Source organism: Ailuropoda melanoleuca, chromosome 2 (genome assembly GCF_002007445.2).
Source record: "Ailuropoda melanoleuca isolate Jingjing chromosome 2, ASM200744v2, whole genome shotgun sequence".
Classification (NCBI taxonomy): Eukaryota; Metazoa; Chordata; class Mammalia; order Carnivora; family Ursidae; genus Ailuropoda; species Ailuropoda melanoleuca.
The window spans coordinates 24,092,690-24,114,066 of NC_048219.1; the positions used below are offsets into that span (position 1 = coordinate 24,092,690).

A 21,377-nucleotide genomic window follows, 5' to 3' on the forward strand; every position below is an offset into this window, starting at 1 on the left:
GACTTCCCTGAGTCGTATTTTGTTTGGGCAACAGTAATTTCAGTGGATCAGATCCTTGCTCTTGACTGTTCTCTCTCCCCCGTAACAAGGGGTCTCCTGCTGTCATTTGTTTGCCTGAGAATCCAAGAGGAGTCTACGCATATCCCCACCTTGCTGACCTCAGCCTTGGCCTTGGGACACGCTTTGCCCAATGGGATGTGAACAGCCATGACATTTGCCCCTTCTGTGTGGACACTTTGTACGGGGCTGTATTTCTGCCCTCTGCCATGAAAACGGCCTAACCTAGATGGGGAAACACTTTCAGCCCGGGGCCCGGAGGAGAAGTGAGGCGGAGCTGCGTGCACTGCGGCTGAGCTGGGGCTGACCGGCGCGCAGCACAAGCATGGATGAAGTGTTTGCCGTGATAAGCTACCAGGCTCCTGGGGTTGTTTCCATGGCAAAGCCGATACATTCCGCACGGGTTCTTGCAGAAATCTGCTTGCTTTTCTCCTGCTCCAAGTTGCCTCCCATGGTGAAACAATTATGAACTTAGGCCATGAAGGTAAGGACTGTGTAGGTGAACATTTTAAGCACCAAATGGGTAAGAAATAATTAAAGAAAGAGTTGAAAAGTATGCGGTACAGGAGGAAAAACCAGGTGTCCAAGGTCCGGATTTCCAAGGTCACCTTCTGATGAGAAGAAACTGGTGGTGGAAGCCCACTCTTCTGGCCAAGAGCCCGAGATGAGTCAGACGTGGCAGTTTCCTTCTCGCACTTCTGCCACAGAAAGAACCATCGGTACTAACGACAAGACATGCGCACCCCCAGGCACCTGGTTCTGAACCAGAAGATGCTACGGAAAAAGAAGCAGTAAATGCCACCAAATGAATCTAGGCCACCAAATCACTGTGTGACCTTGAGGAGGTCATTTTCCTTTTGGCATCAGTTTTCTCATTTGTAAAATGAAGAGGTTGAATGAGAATCTCTCATTTTCCTTCTGGCTCTGACATGCTATGATTTGATTGTCTCTAACTCATTAGTCCCAACTGGCTTGAATGGGACCCAGTGGTATTGAGGATAATCGTAGGAATCCATCAAAATGTAGCCCAAAGAAGGTAATCTTGAGACTTGAGTGAGATAAAGCAGGGAAAGGGCTTTGCATTCGGAGGTGGGTGAAGGGCTCTATTGTATGCTTTTTCATGGAAAAGAAGTGGGCAAATGTGCCCCCTATCCCCTAACTTGCATTCCCCTAGCAGCCACCCCCCAACTTGTAACATCTAGCAATCTCTCAGGCCATTCTACCTCATCCTCTCTCCTCTCAGAGAGAAAAGTAGCTCTAAACCAAAGGATGATGGGATGACACAGTGTGAGACACAAATAATGTGCTGGGGGAGGGCAAAGGGCAGAGAGGAGAAATCCTGACTTCAGAATTCAACAGATCTGGGTTGGAATCCCTCTGTCTCTTTTTGCTCATATATAAAATGGGGGGGGGGATTCTTACTTCACATGGTTGTCTTCAGAATTAAATGATATAAAAAGCTTATGGGCACATATAAGCACTCACTCACATCTGTGACAATGACAGCAGGCGAAACTGAATGCTGTATAGCATCTTGAGAGCTGGCCAGAGAGGAGGGGTAATGGGCCAGAGAGAGGACTGGGTGGGGTGACGGTGCAGGGGTGAGTATGAGTGCAACGAGGGTGGTGGTTGTGGATGCGGGTGAGGCAAGTGTCTTTTAGTAAAGGAGGAACAGCCAGATAGAGTAACAGTAGAAGTTTCATGCAAGGGAACATCAAGAAATGAGTCTAAAGCTTTAAAGTTGGAGACCCCTAATCCAGGAGGTAATGGGGATCCCTGAAGGGCTTTAGGAAATTATGCTTTAGGAAGTGGTGAGTATGCCCGATGCGTCTTGGGAAAGAAGCTGCAGCCCCACCCAAACCAGGGTGTGGGGAGGGAAAGAGACTGTCACCTCCCCAGAGGAGCTCTGTTGCTGTGCTCATTTGACATAGAAATCTGAGCTGCGGGGAAAACATCAGCCTGCACGTTGAATTAAAACAGATGTGATTACGGTAGAAAAAATTTCTTCAAGACTCTAAAAGTTCAATTTTCTTCTTTTTACCTCTCAAGAGAATTACTGGTTTTAAACCCAAGACAGTGAAAATCCCAGGTAATAAAATGAATCCACAACTCCATTTGCTGACCAGACCTGAGTTAGGTTGCTTTTATTACTTGCTTTTCTTTCAGTAACTTTAAGCCCACAACCTCAGTGGGCCTACCCTGGGCCGAAAAGTTTGGTCCTACCATTGGTTATGCCCTTGCTACTCAGAACAGAGTCCTTGAACTAGTAACAGCAGCATCACCTGGTAACTAATTAGAAATGCAGATTCTCAGCTCCCATGCAGGACCCTCCGATCAGAATTTGAATTTTAGTAAGATACCCAGGTGTTTCCTGCACATTAAGGTTTGAGAGGCACTGAGTTACACCATGACTTCAGATTGCAGGAATTCTTTCCAACCAGAGGAGGTCAGAGTTGGTCCAACCTCTTCATTGAACTAACGAGGACCTAAGATCCAGAGAGAGGAAAGAACTGGGTTTTCCAAGGTTACGCAAGAAGTAAGTATAATTGGCACAGTAAAGTTAGTAACAGGAGACCATGTAATACAATAAAGAAATAACTCTCTAGCTAGCTGGAGCTGAAGCTCAGTGCATTGCAAGCTACTCCGATTTTGGAGTCACCTCTATGCACAAGGTTTACAACCCAGGTGGGCCAAATTAGTTCACCTCTCTGAGCCTCATTTTCTCCTTTTGAGCAAGTGGGAACAATAAGATCCTCCTGATAAGGATGTGAAGGTTAAGTGAAATAATGTACATGGAATACTTACTACAGTCCGGGTGCTCACTAGCTAGTAACGGCTATACTGCGGAGATGTGGCCAGAACTCAATGCTGCAGAACCCTACCTACTGTCTTTTCTCCTAATCATAGAGTCACCCCAAGTCCTACTAATGGGCATGGATTCCTAATTTAATAGGAGTTCCCTCTACAGGATGGATAGTCCCTTCTATGTGTCCCTTTAGCTCTTGGCTCTCTCGTCTCGTGGCATTTAGGCACACCTCCAATGGCTGGTTTCCTTCTCTGTCTTCCCCACTAGAGTTTGTCTTGCCTTAGAGCAGGGACCATGTCTTTTATCTCTGTTTCCCCAGAGCACATCATAGTACACGTGCTGGCAGATGGAAGGAGTGAGGGATGGAAGAGAGAGGGGAGGAAAGAAAGAAGGAGGAAGGAGAGGAGGGGAAAGAGGGAGGGAGCTGGGAAGATGTTGAATGTTGGAAGGCAACCATTTTACAGCATGATGGATTCATTCAGAGAAATAGCTTGACAGTACAGAATTCATCTTTTTATGACTGTGACAACACTAATACATTTATTTCCCTTCTGAAATTAACTTTCTAATATTAAGAAAGGTCAAGATGAACTGCCGCAAAATGAGACATTTTGTCATTTTTAACAAATTATACCAAAGCAGACTGTCAGATTAAAGGGGTCACCGTTTTGAGGTCTAAACGCTGGTGCTGATTGCATAATCAGAGCTAATGCTTGTCTTTCTCGACTTTCCCTGCTCACAGACCTCCAGTATTTCCCTTTGGCCCAAAAGACAAAACTCAAATATCTCAGCCAGGTGTTCTGAGGCCCTTTAGAATCTGATCACTTTTTAAAAAATCCATTCCTTCCCCAAAGGGACATTCTAACCAGCCAGACCCATCTCCTTCCTGCTATTCTCTTCCTCCTACATGGCTTTGCTCACGTGATATCTCTTGTCTTAATTCCCATTTCTCCTACTGGATGCTCACAGAAAGTCTCTTTGTCCTTTCTCTGCCCTACCCATCCAACCCACTGGCTGGCCCCTTGTTCCTCAGGATTTGACTTATTCTGGTCTTGAGGCTGACACTTCTGTTCTTTAGCCTTGAGCTAGCCTTGATCATGGCTTCAATGCTGAGTTCCCTCTGCCTCACTCACATCATGCTCTACCCTACGCTGAGGCATTTGGGGAAGACTTGGAGGTCTGCAAGAGGACACTGAATATGGGTACTACATTAAAGGGAAAAAAGAAAGAAGAGCCATAACTCTGCCCTGTTCCTCCTGTTCCCTTCTTCCTTTGATGTATCCATTTGTGTGCTTGTCCCTGGGCCGGACTGGGGAGCCATCTGGACTCACTCAGAAGAATGAAAATTAAACCCTGACTCTGTCTCTTGGGAAAATTACTTAATAACCATAGGCCTTAGTTTCCCCATTTACAAAACAAAACACATAATCCCTACCTCACAGCATTACAGCAAGCACCAAATGAATGCTTGTATGTGATTATGCTCTGAAAACTATACATCTTTGTTACAAATTAATGAAAATAATTAGGACAAGATCCATGTGCTAGTGACTCACCCCCGGGGGCCAACAGTGCATGTGCTCCAATATGGTAGAAGTCACAGGGACCTGAGTTTGAGTCCCAGGTCTATAGTACTGTCTCATTGGGCAACCTTGAGCAAGCCAGTCCCTGCCTTGGGCTTATGTGTTGTCTCTCTCTATTCTCTTTCTATGAAAGGTTAGTTTGGAGCACCTCTTCAGGTTTTCCAGCTTGTGGTTCTCTGGCTCCATATAGGGGTCTGAGAACACAGAGTCCGGAATGAAGTTACTAATTCAACGTTAAAAGTGACTGCATTGGAATTCGCCAGCCCCATTCAAGACCCAACTCCTAGTTTACTTGGCACGTTCAACTCCTGGACTTCTCAAACCAAGTGTTCCTCACAGTGGTTGGGGGAAGGGCAGGGTATCCAAAGTAATGGCATAAACCTGGTATTCCATTTACAATGTCAACTGAATCTAAAGACAATGGGGAGAATTCTGAACATTTGCTACTCAGAGGTGTCATCATATTCAAGAAAAAAAGCTAAATCAATAGAACTCCTCTCTTCTAGCCTCGCCATTTGCATGTCTTTTAAAAGTGAAAGAGGAGACCCTCTGAGCGATGTTGAGCCCCCTGCTGGCTGCTCTGGCCCAGGGGAGCCGCTCACCCTATGCTGCGCTGTGGAAGTGGGCCCTGGGGTCCCACAGCTCTGACTTCCATTTCCATCTCTGCTACCCCCAGTTGTATGACCTTGCGGGTTCTCACCTCTTTTTATTTGTTCCTTCCTGCCACTGACATTTTACTGATGTGTTAGGTATTGTGCCCTGGGCAAGAGAATGCAGAGGTGACAGAGATACAGTTCTATCCTTCAAGGAGTTCACAGCTGAGGAGAGAAAACAAGCGCATAAACCAATCAGGGCTATGTGGAGTGATAAATGTGCTTGCCAGGGGAGACTGCGCTTGGGTTGGGGAGTTGTGGGGGGTCATTCATGCTGAGCCTTACTTTCCTCACCTGAGAAACAGGGATAATGACGCCCATTTCATATGGCTGTTGTATGGATTTGATGAGGCAATGCCTGGCACACAACAGATGCTCAGTAAATAGCAACACCTAGCCCCTTGCCTATCCCGCCCCCACCCCAGGGTACTGAAAAGCTGTTTTCGTCGGCCTCCCTGGGTCCAGAAGATCCAGTCACATAGCACAGATGTCTATTAAAGAGCATGCCTTAGCAGTTGGAGGATTTTTCAAGGTCACAACCTGGAGCTAAACTCTAACAGGAAAGAAACTGTCCATTTGTAAATGGGAGGCTGAGTAAGTCGACTTTCCTGACTGCTGAGTGTGTGCTGGTCTTGCCAGGAGTTTAAAGAAAAGCTTTGGCTCTGACAGGCCCTGTAGGCACAGCCAGAGAGAGGCCATTTCTGTTAAGTGGACTTAGCCACCCATCAGCGTCCAAACTCCACCTTCCAGTGAGCCCTTGTTCAGAGCCTCAGCTGGTGAAACCTGCTCCAAGCCACACCGGGGTCTGGAATTGTCCAGGAGAGGGTTCCTGAGGATTACATTCCCTGGTACTCACTTCATTTTTTTTAAAAGATTGATTGATTGATTGATTTGTCAGAGAGAGAGAGCATAAGCAGTGGGAGCTGCAGAGGGAGAGGGAGAAGCAGGCTACCCGCTGAGCAGGGAGCCCCATGCAGGACTTGATCCCAGGATGCTGGGATCATGACTTGAGCTGAAGGCAGACGCTTAACCCACTAAGCCAGTCAGGCACCCCTGGTATTCACTTTAGAACCATCCTTGCTGTCCTTATCCCTTAGGGATTATAGTGAGTTGCCTCCCCCACCCCCCACACACAGGGGCACATACCCACACCCTAGAAATGACAGAAATCCTCTTGCCCTCTGAAGGCTGAACTGTAAAATTCACCCAGAATGGATTAGAACAGACAAATACAGGAAGCCTTAAGAGAGAAAGCCTCCCACCCCTGGAGCCTCTGAGCTTACTATCACGCAATTATAGGTATTATTAGCTCAGCTGAAGAAAGACTTGCCGGTGGGAGTTGGGGAGTGGTCAGAGAAGCCAAGATAAGGGTGAGGGCCTGCTCCCTGTCTTTTAAGACCTATTTGCAACGCCATTTCAATAACCAGACCTATAGCTATTTTGTAAACACTACAGTTTAAAGATGGTGATACTGTTCTGAAATTAACATTGAAACATCAGCTATTATACACTACTAGACTGGAGCTTGTAATAAGAATGAATGCTAACTCTTTTTTTTTTTTTTTTTAAAGATTTTATTTATTTATTTGACAGAGATAGAGACAGCCAGAGAGAGAGGGAACACAAGCAGAGGGAGTGGGAGAGGAAGAAGCAGGCTCACAGCAGAGGAGCCCGATGTGGGGCTCGCCCATAACGCCGGGATCACGCCCTGAGCCGAAGGCAGACGCTTAACCGCTGTGCCACCCAGGCGCCCCGAATGCTAACTCTTATCGAGTGCTTATAATATACCAGCCTTAGAAAATACCACACAAGTGCAGTGTCATTTTCAATCCTTACAACACTCTGTGAAGAGACGCTACTACCCTGTTTCACAGGTCAGGGCACAGGGTCTGAGAGAGGTGAGGCGGTAGACAGAGCCAGAATGGAAGCTGGAGGCAATTTCTGACTGCAGGGTCCTTGCTGTAAATTCCTAGGAGAGTAAAGGGTCTGCTCCCAGTCCTTCCCACTGACAGGGCAGTGCTTAAAGGTCAAGGACTTAGCAGACTGAAAAGAGAACAAAATAGGAAGAAAGGGCAGGAATTGAGGTTTGCTCTGGGGAAGTGGGGTCCCTGATATGCTTACCTAGAGGGCAAGGAATTGGCAGACTTCCTAGGATTTTAGGAGCCTGGATATTGGCATCACTAGGATAGGAGTTCTGAGCAGAGAGCAGTAGGGATATAGTGGATGGATGGTTGCATGGAGGGACAGATAGAGGGACAGCTAGTCCCAAGACAGATGCACAGATGGGCATCAACTGACCCCAGTTTCCTTCTAGAATGTGGGCTGGGCTAGCTGCCTCAGGTTCCAACCCTAGGGATTGGCCCAGCACTAAGTAGCCGCCTTAGGAGTTCGGTTCTGTTTTATAAAATGAGGTCCTTCCTTATACCTGGGCGGCCAGGTCCCCTCCTCCTTCCATAAATTTTTTTTCTTCCAATTTTAAAGTTAAAATATACTTGTAGAAAATTGCTGGGAAATTAAAAAAAAAAAAGCAGAGAAGAAGGAAACAACCCTAGTACCCAGAAACACCACTGTTAATATCTACTCCACATCCATTCTTTTGTGTATGCTTTAAACCTAGTTGTTATGTGTCTTAACATAAAATACATATGCAACTTTGTCTTCTTCTTTTCACTTAAAATTATAGCATAAGCATTTTTACAATATTGTAAACTCTTCATAAACATCCATTATATGAATGTATCATGATTCACTTAATCAGTTTCCCACTGTTTCCCACTGTTAGGCATTGAGAATTTTTTCTCGGTTTTTCACTATTTAGAAGTAATGTGGACTTTTTTTTTCTTGCATAAATCCTTATCCACACTTCAAATTATTTTAGTCTAGGTGTGTAGTACTACAATTGCTGGCTCAAAGCTACAAACACAACAATATATTTTAAACCCCAGAAAGTCATAGTAACATTTTTTTTTCTCTCCCTTTTGAATTCCATGTCCTTTCTAGTCCCTGATAGAGAGCCCCCTGGATTTCAGGATCAAGTCCAAGCTTCCTGGGGTAGCACACTGGGCTCTATGACTGGCTTCTGCCTACTGCCTAGCCTTACTTCCCACCCCTTCTCTCCACATGCTCCCCTCAGTCCAGCACACCGAACTCCTTAGAATTCTCGGAGTCTAGTCACCTGATACATGTATGCTCATGCACGCTGCTCCCTCTGCTTGTAATGCTTCCCCAGTCTGTCCAAACAACTCCTAGTCTTCCTTCAAAACTCACCTCAGAGGTCACCCTCCCCAGCAAGCCCTGCCTGACCCCAAGTCCAGTGGAGATGACCTGCTTCTCCCACATGGTGTCCAGATTCCCTGCCTGTCATAATGCTTACCACCCTGTCCTGCCATCATTGGTTTACGGAGTCAGGAGCTCTAGACCAGGGGTTTGCAAACTTTCTCCGGCCACAGAATCCTTTATTCAAACACACTTATCATACTGATAGAAGTTAACATCTGCTGAGAATATATGTGTGTGGCAAAGTGCCTTCAGCAAGTCCCAGGAATCAGTTCAGTTAATCCTCACAACAACCTCTTCCAAATGAGGAGGCAGACGCTTGGAAAGGTAAGGGACCTGCCCAAGAGAGCAAAGGTAGTGAGTATTGAAATGAGATTTAAACCCGGGCCTGAACCTGAGCTCTTAATCACAAAATTATACTGCTCCGGTTAAAATGGAGAGGAGCCCCATGGGAGGGGGTCCTCAGACCTCTTGCAATTTTTCTGAAAACAGTTTGAAAACAGCTGCTTTTCTAGATCATCAGTTCCTTGAGGGAAGCGACTATTTCCTATTGCCTTTCTATTCTGGTATATAGTGCCTGGGCTGTGAAAATGTTTATTGAATGGATAAATGCACAATCTCTTTTTTTTTGAAGATTACAGGGAAGTTACTCTTTTATCTATATACTTTACTAGCCTTGAAGTGAAGGCAAGCAGTGTGAACCTGGCATGACTTCCTGAGTGAGAGAGCACCAAGTCTCATTGGCCAGGAGGTCAGGCTGTGTCCAGGCTGATAAGACTTCTCACAGCCGGACACCTGGGACCAGTACGGGGCTCGGGAGGTGGGCATTAGAACTTCTGGAGGATGGGGCAGTTTCTTGATGAAAGATTAAACAGTGTAAGCAGTGATTAGTCTGGTCCCTTTCATCAGAATTCAGCTCTCTCCACCACGGTAAATAATGGACTAATTAGGCATCTGGCTTACTTGATTTCCCATGGCTAAGGCCAATTTCTGAAATGCAATATGCTATTTGATGTACCAGCATGAATTCTTCCTGGGCTCCAGAGCCTCCCAACAGCAACAGCCAAAAATAACTCTCGGAGAAGTTCCCGACACATTGAACACAAAACACCCTAAACGTGACTTGTACTCTGTTATAGGCTGGATAGGCTGAGAGCCTAAGGGGGTCACAGGCTGTATGCTGATCCCAACCGGCTCAAACCAGGGGCCTGGAAGGGAAGGAGTTTGCTGGGGGGTGAGAAATGGATAGGATAGGTTAATGGGAAAAGCTCCTGGAAGAGATGACCTGGGGGTATACTGGACTGGTTGGGTAAGTGAAAAGAGGTTATTCTAGGATGATCCACAGAGACTCCTTTTTAGCTCATTGTGGCTGGATAATTGGATAACCATGGGATAGGGAAAATGGAGAAGCAAGCTTGGTCCAACTCAGGAATGAGGGTAAGCTGAACAGATACTAGGAACAGAGAGAGAGTGTAAAGAGAATTTTAGAATTTGTAGCTTTGCGATGGAGATCCTACATGGCTGGATTCTAACAGTCTAGAATTTCTGAATTTCTGAGCTTGAGAAAAAAATTCCATATGTGGGAGCTCTCAGTGACAAAGGATCAGCAGGGGCAAAAGATGAAGGAAAGAAGATGAGTCAATGGAAATGCAGAATAGTGAGAGAGACGTGCGGGGGTTGAAATTCGAGGGTGCCATGGATTTCTCTGGGCTTCTTTGGTGCTATCATGCTGGGAAACAATGTGTCAGATGAGGTGGCTAACAAGATTTCCCCAAACACTCATCAACGGCCTACTAAGTGTGGGTCTCTGCCAGGTAACGGAAGTAAAAGCTGAAAAAGACAGAGCTTCTGTCTGTGAGAAGCTTCGTGTAAAGGAGGCAGGGAAACTATCACTAAAACGCAGCAGGATTTGTGCTTTAACCAGGGGCTCACCGGCACTGGGGGATGCCTACAGAAATGCAAACAGCACCCTTTCTGGAGAGACTGTGTTTTAATCAATGCTTAAGACATTCTCATCGAGCTACCAGTGAGCAGCCAGTTATGGCCACGGAAGCAGAGAGGTGAAGGCAGATCCTTGGCTCTTAAGGGGTTTGCAATTGAACTGAAAAAAATGGAAACCAGAGGACGTCCGAGGAGATTTTACCATGGCACCAAGCCCACAGAACATACTCCATGGTGTTTATGGAATAAACCACTAGATGAAAGAAGCAAAGTCTGATGCTAGAAGAACAAAGCAACAAAATGCTTTGTGGGCCAAAGGGCTCAAGGAAATCTTAGAGAAGGGGGGCCCGGAGGTAGTTTTGAAGATTAAGTAGGATTTGGAGAGTGACTTCGTGTCTCTTGACTTGAAATACTTTTCCTCCTCTTCACTCAGCAAGTTCCCATCCCTCCTTCAGAACCCTGATCAGATGTTAATTCTAGGTCTTGGTGAGTGGATTTCTTCTTTCCTGCCTGTCTTTCCTCTCTCGCTCTCACCCAAGGCACATTCGTGGAAGACCTGTGCCCTGTACTGGGTATCAGGGGTCAGAAACAGCTAAGGTGAAGTCTAAGACCTCAGTGGGATCCCAGTCTGCGCTGGGGTATGGGAGCTTGAGGAAGCGGGGCCCATGAGGTAGGTGCTGTAATGGCCACATGCATAAAATATTAGTGGCTCCATTTCTCATATATTTACTATTGAAGGCTATTTATAGATACATGAGAGAGAAATCCCATGGGATGGGCATCCCAGTTGCCAATACGGAAAATGAGACACAAAGTTTAGTTGACCCGCCTCAAAGGGAAGCTGCTGGAAGCTTTGCTGGTCTCCATGCCGTTGAAACAATATGCATCTAGGTAGTTGATGAGAGGCATTCAGAATCTTTCAGGATGAACAGATGTTAGAGAAATTGAAGGAAACAATCAGCTGGACAGGAATATTACTCTGAAGTGAGAGAACCATCCCTCCACCCGGCTTGCTGCCAGAGTGAAAGTTATAATCCAGAGTGTTAGGAAAACCATGTCTTTTATCACAGGTGGGAGAAGTTGCCCTTTAGAAAAGTAATGATTTCTCTTAAAATTTCTTAAAGTTTCAAAACCCATCTCAAACTATTGTAGGAAAAAGGGTAAAAATTTCATGGACCAGAAGCACCCTGTGTTCTCAGAGCCCACTGTGGCACAGTCTTTCCTTCCATACTGAACCTTTCCCCTAGTGGCTGTTACTGACTTCCTGGGCCATGCTGGTAGGAGAGGAAGACTATTTGAGGAGACCTCAGTGTGTGATGTTTGGCTGTGGTGTGAGTGCATTGAGCCTGCCCCTCATGAAACCTCCAGCAGCTGGCTGGGATCTGCACACTTCCACAGAGCATTCCTCTTCTCCACCTTTATAAACACTTTATGTTCACATACATCTGGTCTCTCTCTAACCTGTGGGTAAGCAGGTCAAGGGCTTAACCTTCCCTTCCAGCAGATGAGCGCCCCGAGGCTTAGAAGACTGACATTTATGGGACACCCGCCGTGTGCTAAGCACCTTCCTAGGCATTCGCTCCAGTCTGTCACTGGCAGCAGCCTGACTTCTGTGCCTTGTCGTGGAAATCCTGCCCATCAGTGGAGACTTCACAGCCAACAGCCAGCTCCAAAATGATGCCGAGGACCCAATGGGCCTTGTGGAATCATCCTTCAGCCCCTACAGTGTATAGACTGGGGCGCAGTGAGGGGGTAATGAAAGGCCCAGAGAGGGGAAGAGACTTGCCTCGGAGCGCCAAGCAAAGCAGTGGTTCGTCCACTCTGGTGCGGGGTGGCTAGTGTTCTCCCTCTCTCTCTAGGGGCCACAAACACAAGCTGCCACAGCTTTAGCTGCCCCCCCCCCACAGGGGACCTTTGGGGTGATACAGAGACATGGGGATGGAACAACAGTTTGGGAACCTGCAGTCCAGATGCCTGAGCTCCCTAGGCCTCAGGGAGATCATGTGCTAAGGCCCTAGGGATGTGGTATTCACTGGTGGTACTGCCTCCTCCTGCGGGGATAAGCATCCTGCCACAAGGGGGAGGACTTTCTCAGCGCAATGCCATAGCTGTGGCCTGTTGCCCTCCTGGTTTGCCCTTAAGTATATATGTGGGTGGCGATAGGGTGTCCCAACCTTCTACCCCCCATGCTTGCCAAGGTGGCTTTAGCCCTTCCACCAGCAAGGTTTCCAGGCTGTAACGCATGAACACACAGGTGCCCCTTGGCTTCTAGTGAGGAGCTGCCATCTCAGGGCCTTCTGAGATGGCAGCCCAGGGAAACCTCTGCCCCTGCTAAGAGCAGACCTCCTGGGCCCCTTCCTGCCAGCTTAACCACGTGGGAAAACTGTGCCTGGCTGTGTGTTTGTGTATATGTTCTTTGTGTGATTATGTATAACTCGGCACCTGTCTGTCTGGTGTATACCATGTCTATCTTTATGCATGTATGTTCTGTTCTATGTATGTGCATGTAGGCCTTTCCTGCGTGTCACCACGTTGTGTGTGTGTTTTCCGTGCAGTGTGACTGAGTGCCAGTTGTGTGTGTGTTAGATGACCATGTCACCCACTGCTCCGATGGCCATACAGATGTGTTATAACTTATTTATTTATTTGACAGAAAGAGAGCAGTTTCTCTTGAGGGCTATAGGAGGCAAGTGAGGAAAAAAAACCCAGCTCTGTGTTGCTCTATTTTAAAAACTGCTCCATGTTGTTATGGCAGCTAATTTTCCTTAAATGATTTAAGGAAACAGATCTGTCTAAGAGCTATGGCCAAGTTGTTATAGCAACACAGGCCTTTCTCCTCCAGGAAAAGGGGGGAATCCCCCCCCTCAGAGCAAAGAAGCCTCTCACAAAAGCAACCCTTGGGCTCTGAGAGACGGGGGGCAAAGGAAAGGGCAGGAGGGGACCCACTCACCTCCCACTGCCCGTTTCCGGGGATTCTCCTTAGCAACTGCTCTCACCGCTCTCCAGCTCAGATCGCATTGTCCTTCCCCTGCATGACACAAGAAGCACCCGATGGGCCTCTCTTCTTTCACTTCGTTGCATCGCCTTTGATCCACTCTCCACACTGCAGCTTCCCCAAGTTTCTCAAGCACGTGTCATTCAGCGTAATGGTCTCTGTGGTGCCATGTTCCCTGCTACATGCTGGATAAGCACAGGCCATGTCCTTGAAGGGCGCGCCAGGAACGTTGGCCTTTATTCCACGAGTAATGGGGAGTCCTTGAAAAGTCTTAATCAGGGGATAGAGACCCACTTGGATTTAAATTTTAGAATGACTCTAGAGTTTCTAAATTGGGGGACTGAGTAGATGGAAATACTATTCATTGATCTCTGTCTCCCTTGCTCAAACGTTTTTGATGGCTCTCCATTGACACTGATTCTCAAGAATGAGAGAGGCTGTGTGCTGGGACATTTCTAACTAGTGGCATTTTGTTCCATGGCCTGGATTTTTTTTTTTACAGTCATAATACTTAATTCAATTAAAAATCAATTTAAAAGAGGGCCTAAGAATTTGATTTTATTTTATTTAGTTATTTTTATTTATTTGAGAGAGAGAAAGAGAGAGCAAGCACAAGCAGAGGGGAGAGGGGCAGAAGGAGAGGGACAAGCAGGCTCCCCAGTGAGCAGGACCCTGGGAGCATGACTTGAGCCAAAGGCAGACACTTAACCAACTAACCCACCCAGGTGCCCCAAGACTTTGATTTTAATGAGAAGAGAGCATTGGGCCATAGGAAGAAGCCAAATTCCTTGACTCCGTGCTCAAAATCACCCATGAGCTTCTTCACACCGGCCTCTCAGGCCACCCTCTTGCAGCTGCCTGTCACGAATCCTGCCCACCAGCCCCAGGAGCTGAGGTCTCTCACCTCCATTCCACTGCTCAGCTCTCCCTGGAATGCCTTCTCCCCTCTCCCTGTAACCTCCCTCATCCCTAAACCATAGCCACCGGATGAACAATTGCCCATTTCTAGAGGCCCAGTCCAAAGTCCTTGAGAAAACTTCCTCAGATCCCCTCAGACACACACACACACACACACACACACACACACACACACACACACACACGAACACACACACACATTGGATTAATCTCTCCCAGCCCCATATTTCCGAAGCATTACATTTTCTCTATTATAGCACACCTTCCCGGCTGCCTTGGATGAAAATTGCTCATAAAGGCCTGGCCTTCCCATAGGATTAGGAGTTCTTCCAGCCTGAGATCCTGCCCCATTAATCTCTGTAACTCCGGGGGTTATGGAGGGTCTTGCACGTGGGTAGTTGAGAAATGCATGCTTCATCCAATTAACTGAGCATTGCAAAGCAACACCTGGTTTTTTATCTCTGCCAAACACTTCTCTGGCGTGCCTCTCAGGCAGAGATAGTTAGGTGCCAGAAGACTTACAGATGGGTGGTCCTAGGAACCCCATCTGTAAATGGGCTTAACTTTTTAAGATTGTAACTGGACGTCGGTGAGAGAGGAGGGCCCTGTGTGCGCTCTTGCATGTGAGTGACTCTGGTTGTGCGGCTGAGAAGTCACCGTCATATGCTATGGTGTGTGTGCCAGGATAAAGCCAAACTCCCATGGGTAGGGGGTGAGTTCTCACCTGAAAGGTGCTGTCATTTCTGGGGCTAATTACCTGGGGAAGAGGTAGAATACTCAGCCCTAAGATCAGAATGGGAAGGAGAAAGCTGCACGTGGGGCAGAGTTGGAACTGGCTCCCTTGCTCTTTACCAATAGAGGTAATGAAATGTCTAAGTGTAGCTTCTGAACAAAACGTGCTTGGATGGTGGGAAGACAGGGAGCTCTTAGTGGTCAGAGAAGGCTAAGCTCAATGGTGGGTAGAACGGGGTGGGCCCTGAGGCCAGGAATGGAGCACATTAGTGAAGACGACCAGAAACCTGTGTCAGGGGAACCAGAGTGGGTGATGCCATCTCAGGTTCTATCCCTGAGAGTTGAGGACAATCTCAGCAGGCTGCAGGGGGACCTAGAAGAGGGTTTATGTCCACAGACCAGAGCCTGAAGTAAAAGAGGGCACAGTGCTGGCAGCACCGGCATCTGGGACACTCTGAGGGAGAAGTGAGATGGGGGAGAGGTATGTGGTCTGGTTGCTTCTTTTCATCAGGAAAATCTCATTAAAACCAACTCACAGAGGCTCCGGTTTACTTCATCATTTGCTTAGCACTTACTCCGAGCACCTGCTCAGAGCCAGGTCCCTGCTGGGCACTGGGGACTCTGAGATGCATCAGCCAGACCCTGCCTAGGGACAGTCTGTCACAACTGGTAAACAAAGGCCACACTGTCCACAGGGAGCTGGGCCATAAAACACTTTATAACTAAGATCCAGCATAGTCCTCTGGGTAAAACACTCCCTGGTCAAGATCATCATTTAGTTTCCATGCCCAGAGAAGGCGCAAGGGTTTAGTGAGCAAAGATCTAGGAAAGCAGCCTTTGAAGTCAATGCCATCATTAACACAAGACAGCAGGCTCCAGTTGCCAGGTGAGAACACAGAAGGGCTCATGCCTGGGACTCACAGTGCAAGTTGGACATATCACTCTTGCTCAACTTCAAAGTCAGCATGTATAAAGCTTGTCCCCAGGCTCACTGCCCCTTCTGAGTTCCCATCTCAGGAAAAGCAACCACATCTACTCCACTGTCCAGGCCAAACTATGGGTGTCATTCAAAACTCCCTCCTATCCCAGCAGCCGGTCACTAAGCTGCGCCCGTCTCCCTCCATAATGCCTCTCCAACCCTACAGCAGCAGGCTCTAGTGGTCTCCAGCCTCTAGCCTGGTGCCCTCCAAATCCACCCCCTTACAGGCTCCAGAGGCGTCTTTCTAAAAAGGAAACCTGATCCCGTCACTTCCCAGCTTAAAATCCTTCCATGCTCCCCAGTCCCGTGAGAATAAAGTCCAAATTGTGCCCTGCATCATAACCATGTCTGGCCCTAGTGCCAGCCACACTGAATAGACTTGGCAGTCTCCTGAGGGTGCCTCCCCCTCGAGGCAGGTACACAGATGTCTCCTGTGCCTGGAAAGCCCTCCCTGCCCTGGACTCTTTCATGTTTCAGCTCAGGTATGGCCTCCTGGGCTGCGTTCCTTCTACGGGCTCCCTCGGCCCCTGTGCCTTCCTCCACAAATGCACCTGGGATAAGTGCCTGTAAATGCCTGTCTCCACCAGACTGTGAGCTCCTTAGGGGTGGTCAGCAGCTCTGATGAGTCCCAGCATCCAGCACAGAACCCAAAGGAGTTCGGTGAGGGACGACAGTGCTCACGGACATAGTCCCTGTCCACCAGTGAGGGTCTGCTGACTCTCTGCTTGCTGACTCTGTCAAGCAGAAGGCCACTAGGATGGAGGAGTGAGGCCATGAGCATTTAGAAACAAGGCCAGAAGCTGTCCTGGCAGTTCACATAGCTCTGGCTTGAGTGATTACGGTGACGTACCTAACAGCGGAGGTCAGGAGAAGAAAGCATGTCAGGATATTAGGGCAGATGCCCTTGGGTACTGCAGTGCCTGCAACTGAACATAGTCAAATGTGACTCTGAATCCAATCCAAATAATGTTTGTTGAGGATCTGCTATACGCCAGGTACTGTGCTAGGTGCTTTGCCATAGCTTTTAAGTAGAGCGACAGTGTAATTTATCATCTAAACTGGGACACTTCTAAGAGCGAAAGGGGGCACTATTAATAAATACTCTAGGACAACAGGTATAAACAGGAATTGCCCCAGGCAAACCGAAACTTACAACCAGCCTACCCATAGGTCACAGTTTGTGTGCTTCCCTGCCCCCCCGTAACTCCACAGACCATTTGTAAATCTATATTTATCAGTATTTACTTATTTAATGTCTATTCCCCCACAATTTGCAAGGGCTAGGGTTCTGTTCACTACTAGAAAAAAAATCTCGATGCCTATTATATAGAAACTACTTGATAAATATTTGCGGAAAGAAGGAAGGCAAGACTGGAGTAAAAGCCTGGGCATGGAGAGGGGGAGTGGGGAAGAGAGAAAAGAGGGAGGGAGCTGAGATCCTTGACTCCCCTGGTCAGCTTGACTCCCATGTCAAGTACTCCATGTGCTTGGGTCTTAAAGGAGTGGACTTTCAGGGAAGAACACAGCTTATGCAACAAGCTCAGCCTCTAAGTGTGTTTATTAAGATCCAACCAGCTGACGGGCAACCTCTTCACGGAACAAAAAGTGTCTAAACCTCTCTGTCCCTCAGTCTTGGCTGATCTACATTCTGTCGCATGGATGAGTGTCCAGTTGTTTGTGAGCGAATCAATGACTTCTCAGTAATGATAGCAATGGCAGGCTGAAGCCTCTTTTCTTTAGCAAACCTAACCCTTCCCTTCCATTCCTCCTCCATGCCCCACCCCCAAGTTCTCGCCTCAGAGACTCATCTAACACACCCCTTTGTTCAGTGGCTCCCGCTCTATCACATCTCCTATCCTGTGTCTATTTTTTTTTTTAAATCATGCCTCATTGTCCTCTCTGTGAATAACATTTTCTATCTATAAACGGTATTACAGTTGGCATAACAGAATTTGCCATGTTTAATCCAATTCCATTTAACCAATAGTTTATTGAATATTTACAATCAGCCAGATCAGAAAAAAAATGTCAGGGCTATGGCAGTCAAGGGGCCATCAAATCACAGTCATCAAAGTTAGAAGGGACTCAGATGTCACCTCACTCCAGTGTCTTCCAAACAACTGACTCTCCTCTATGCACCATTTTGACAGTGTCATTTAGCTTCAAGTTGAACACTTTCAGTAAGGCAAAGTTCAAAGCTCCTACATCCACCCCATTTCAGGCAGCTCTAATTGTTAAAAAGTGCTATTCTCCATAGGCTTTACCTCCTCCTTTGGCCTCCACCCAGGAGATGTCTGTCCTGTCTTCTCTGATAGCTTTTTAGGAATAGAATGATTGTGTTCTGCTTCCTTTCTCTAACCGAAACCCCCATGTCGTCTCCTATTTCTTACAAAGTCTTGCCCCTTTGAGCAAACTCAGTATGAAAACCCCTTGTTCCCTTTCTTTCTGGACTAGCAGGCCCTCTTCTATGGGAACAGGTTCATCATGACCACCACAGCCCCCAACTCCAACCATGTCGTTCCAGTGTGTCTGTCCTGTCCTTACATATCCCTGCCTCTGGGGCCAGAGTTGACTTGCCCAGAGGTGGCCTGTCCCCCAGGCTAGGCCACTCACAATATTTTGGAACTGGAACTAGAAAGTGAAAGTGAATCACTCTCCAGTGGTGGGAAGCCAACAGATGTGACACTTGGCACCATGTCTCCTACAGGCGGAAGAGGCCAGTCTACGGTCTTTAGTCATGTGAGATACATGGGTACTCTTGTAATAAATGCTCTATTTCGCTTAAACTAATTCAAGTTGTATTTCTTTTCCTTATAGCCAAAGAACCCTGACAAATGTGAATCTGCTTCACTGTATTTCCTTTATTCCACAAACCCTCCTGAACCCAGCTGAATTTGATATCTTTGAGAGGTGGGGGAAGGTACTTGGGTCTATCCAATCTAAGGACAAGACCAGCAGGTCTCATACCCATCCTGGTATCGACCCTGCACTCCTAATTTATAGCTCCTACTGGGATTTCCCAGTACAACACTGCCCTTTCCCAGATTAAGCCATAAAACCAGCAGGCGCTGAGGGGTTTTGTTACTCACTGGGTCATTGTACATCTGGATAATGAGCTGTTTCACTCCATGCAGGGTAGGGTGGGCCCACGGAGAGGGATCCAGCCAGTGACGGTTCAGGTCAAACCCCATCAGAGAGCACCTAGGTAGGAACCCGGAGTCAGAGTCAGTATGAACAGGACAAACCAAACTTGTCACTTTCAAAATACAGCTAGGAGTAGGAGCAGTCCCTGTCTCACCTACCTAGCATTAATTTTTTGCCAGAGACAGTTTTAAACATTTCACATATATTAATTCACCTAATGCTTTCAGCAAACCTCTGAAGTCACTACTATTACAATTCCCACCTTATATAAGAAGAAGCTGAGTCACAGAGAGGTTCAAATATTTCTGTGGGAGTCTGACTTCAGTATCCATGCTCTGAGACCACGACACATGTCTATCTCTCATACAGGGCAGTAGAAAGAAGTGCTCGGCTGAAGTCACCAGTGTCCCCATTATTGCTCTCTGTCTCATACCCACAGTTAACCCATTGTCTCTACCTTCAAAATGTATTCAGAACCCAACACTCTTTCATCAGCTCCACTGATATCACCTTGAGCTCAGACCAAGTCCTGAGTATTGTTTTTTTTTTTTTAATATTTATTTATTTGACAGAGAGAGACAGCCAGCGAGAGAGGGAACACAAGCAGGGAGAGTGGGAGAGGAAGAGGCAGGCTCCTAGCAGAGGAGCCTGATGTGGGGCTCGATCCCAGGACCCCGGGATCACACCCTGAGCCGAAGGCAGACGCTTAATGACTGTGCCACCCAGGCGCCCCAAGTCCTGAGTATTGTAACAGTCTCTTACATGGTCTTATTTCCACCCTGGCATCCTCCCAGCCCACCTCTCACCCTACCTTCCTCACCACCCGCCATTTTCCACACAACATCCAGGGTGATCCTCTAAAACATAAGTCAGATGATGTCCCTTTTATGCTCAAATGGTCCCTTTTTGATGCCAAGTAAAACCCCTTACAAGCTACAAGTTCCCGTCTGGTCCTTCCCTGCTAACTTCTCTGACTCAGCTCCCACCACCATTCCTCTCACTTCTTCTGTGCCAGATGCTGGACTCCTCATTGTTCTTCCAAACACCAAGGTCATCCTGCCTCGGGGCTTTTGTACAGACTGTCCCCCTGCCTGGAATCCTCTTCCTCCAGATATTTTAGTGACTCATGCTTACTTATTTCAAATCTAATTTCAAATGTCACCTGCTCAGTGGAGCCTCCCCTGACCACCTCCACACTCTCCCTTGAGCACATTAAAGAACTTCACTAGGGCAAGTGCAATCACTTCTTCCTTCTCTTGCTTCAGATCTACTCAAAGCCCTGCTTATGCTCAGGAAGAGATGTCACCTCCAGATCTCCGTCCCCATGCTGCCATCTGCTGCATGGCAGTACCTACACACACTATGGGTACTCTCTAGGCCAGTCCAGGCTCGGGTATAATTTCCTGAAACCTGTGCTTACTCACAATTCAAATGATCACTTTCCTTCTCTCTAATCCATCCTTTTCCAATCTCCAGAATGTGTCCCATACAGACCCATCTTGCTTTCCTGGTCAAGATTCATCTATGGCTTTCCATCACCTATAGGATAAAAGTCTGTTCTTTGCAGATTTTTAACCAGATTCAAAACTGATGGGGGCCATCTCTTTCTCTCCATTTTCTGTGCCAAATTGTCTTCCTTTTCCTCCTCTATTCCTCTGTCCTTCTATTTTACACCCCCATCTCATCTTCCAAGCTCCTTGCTTTCTTTGAGCAATACCATTTAACCCCCTCTCAAATTATTAAATTTGTAGCCCCATCTATCACCCTACTCAGAAAAATAAAGGACTCTACTGGGAACTCACCTCTCCTTCAAGATGGTTGGGGTGGGTATGGGTGGTAAATAACAGTAATTTCCTCTTGTTGTTTAAAATAAGTGTTGTGGGAATCCTGTAGGAGAATAACTAATGTGTCATGGGGCACATAGGGAAAGGCTTCACTGGGGAGGAGCCATTTGAGTTGGGCCCTTGCCGAAGGAACAGAATTTTTCCAGTTGTTGGGGGCAGAAGGAAAAGTATAAACAAGGAAAGGAACATGAATCCACCCAGGATATTGGGGGAATGGTAGACAATTGGTTTGACTGAGTCACAGAGTATGTAGTGAGGAGGTGGTAATGGTGACACTATAAAGAGAGGTGGAAGTGAAATGTGAAGGGATTTGAATGCCTGGCAAACAGTTTTATTATTTTGTCTTTGCATTTGCTGTGTTTAGATCAACCAGTGCTGATGTTTGCTTCTCATTGCTTGCAGAATGAGAACAGAGACAGCCTTACATATAGGTTACAACATCACCATCA

At 47.1% G+C, this 21,377-nt stretch overlaps 1 protein-coding gene across 1 annotated transcript in view; it reads right to left on the reverse strand.

The window, feature by feature from the left end:
* AGBL4 (ATP/GTP binding protein like 4) overlaps positions 1-21,377 on the reverse strand; it is a 1,364,734-nt gene that overhangs the window by 73,209 nt on the left and 1,270,148 nt on the right. Inside the window, exon 9 of the mRNA XM_034652232.1 lies at positions 19,030-19,141. Within this exon, the coding sequence (XP_034508123.1) occupies positions 19,030-19,141 (112 nt within the window). The remainder of the gene's footprint in view (positions 1-19,029; positions 19,142-21,377) is intronic.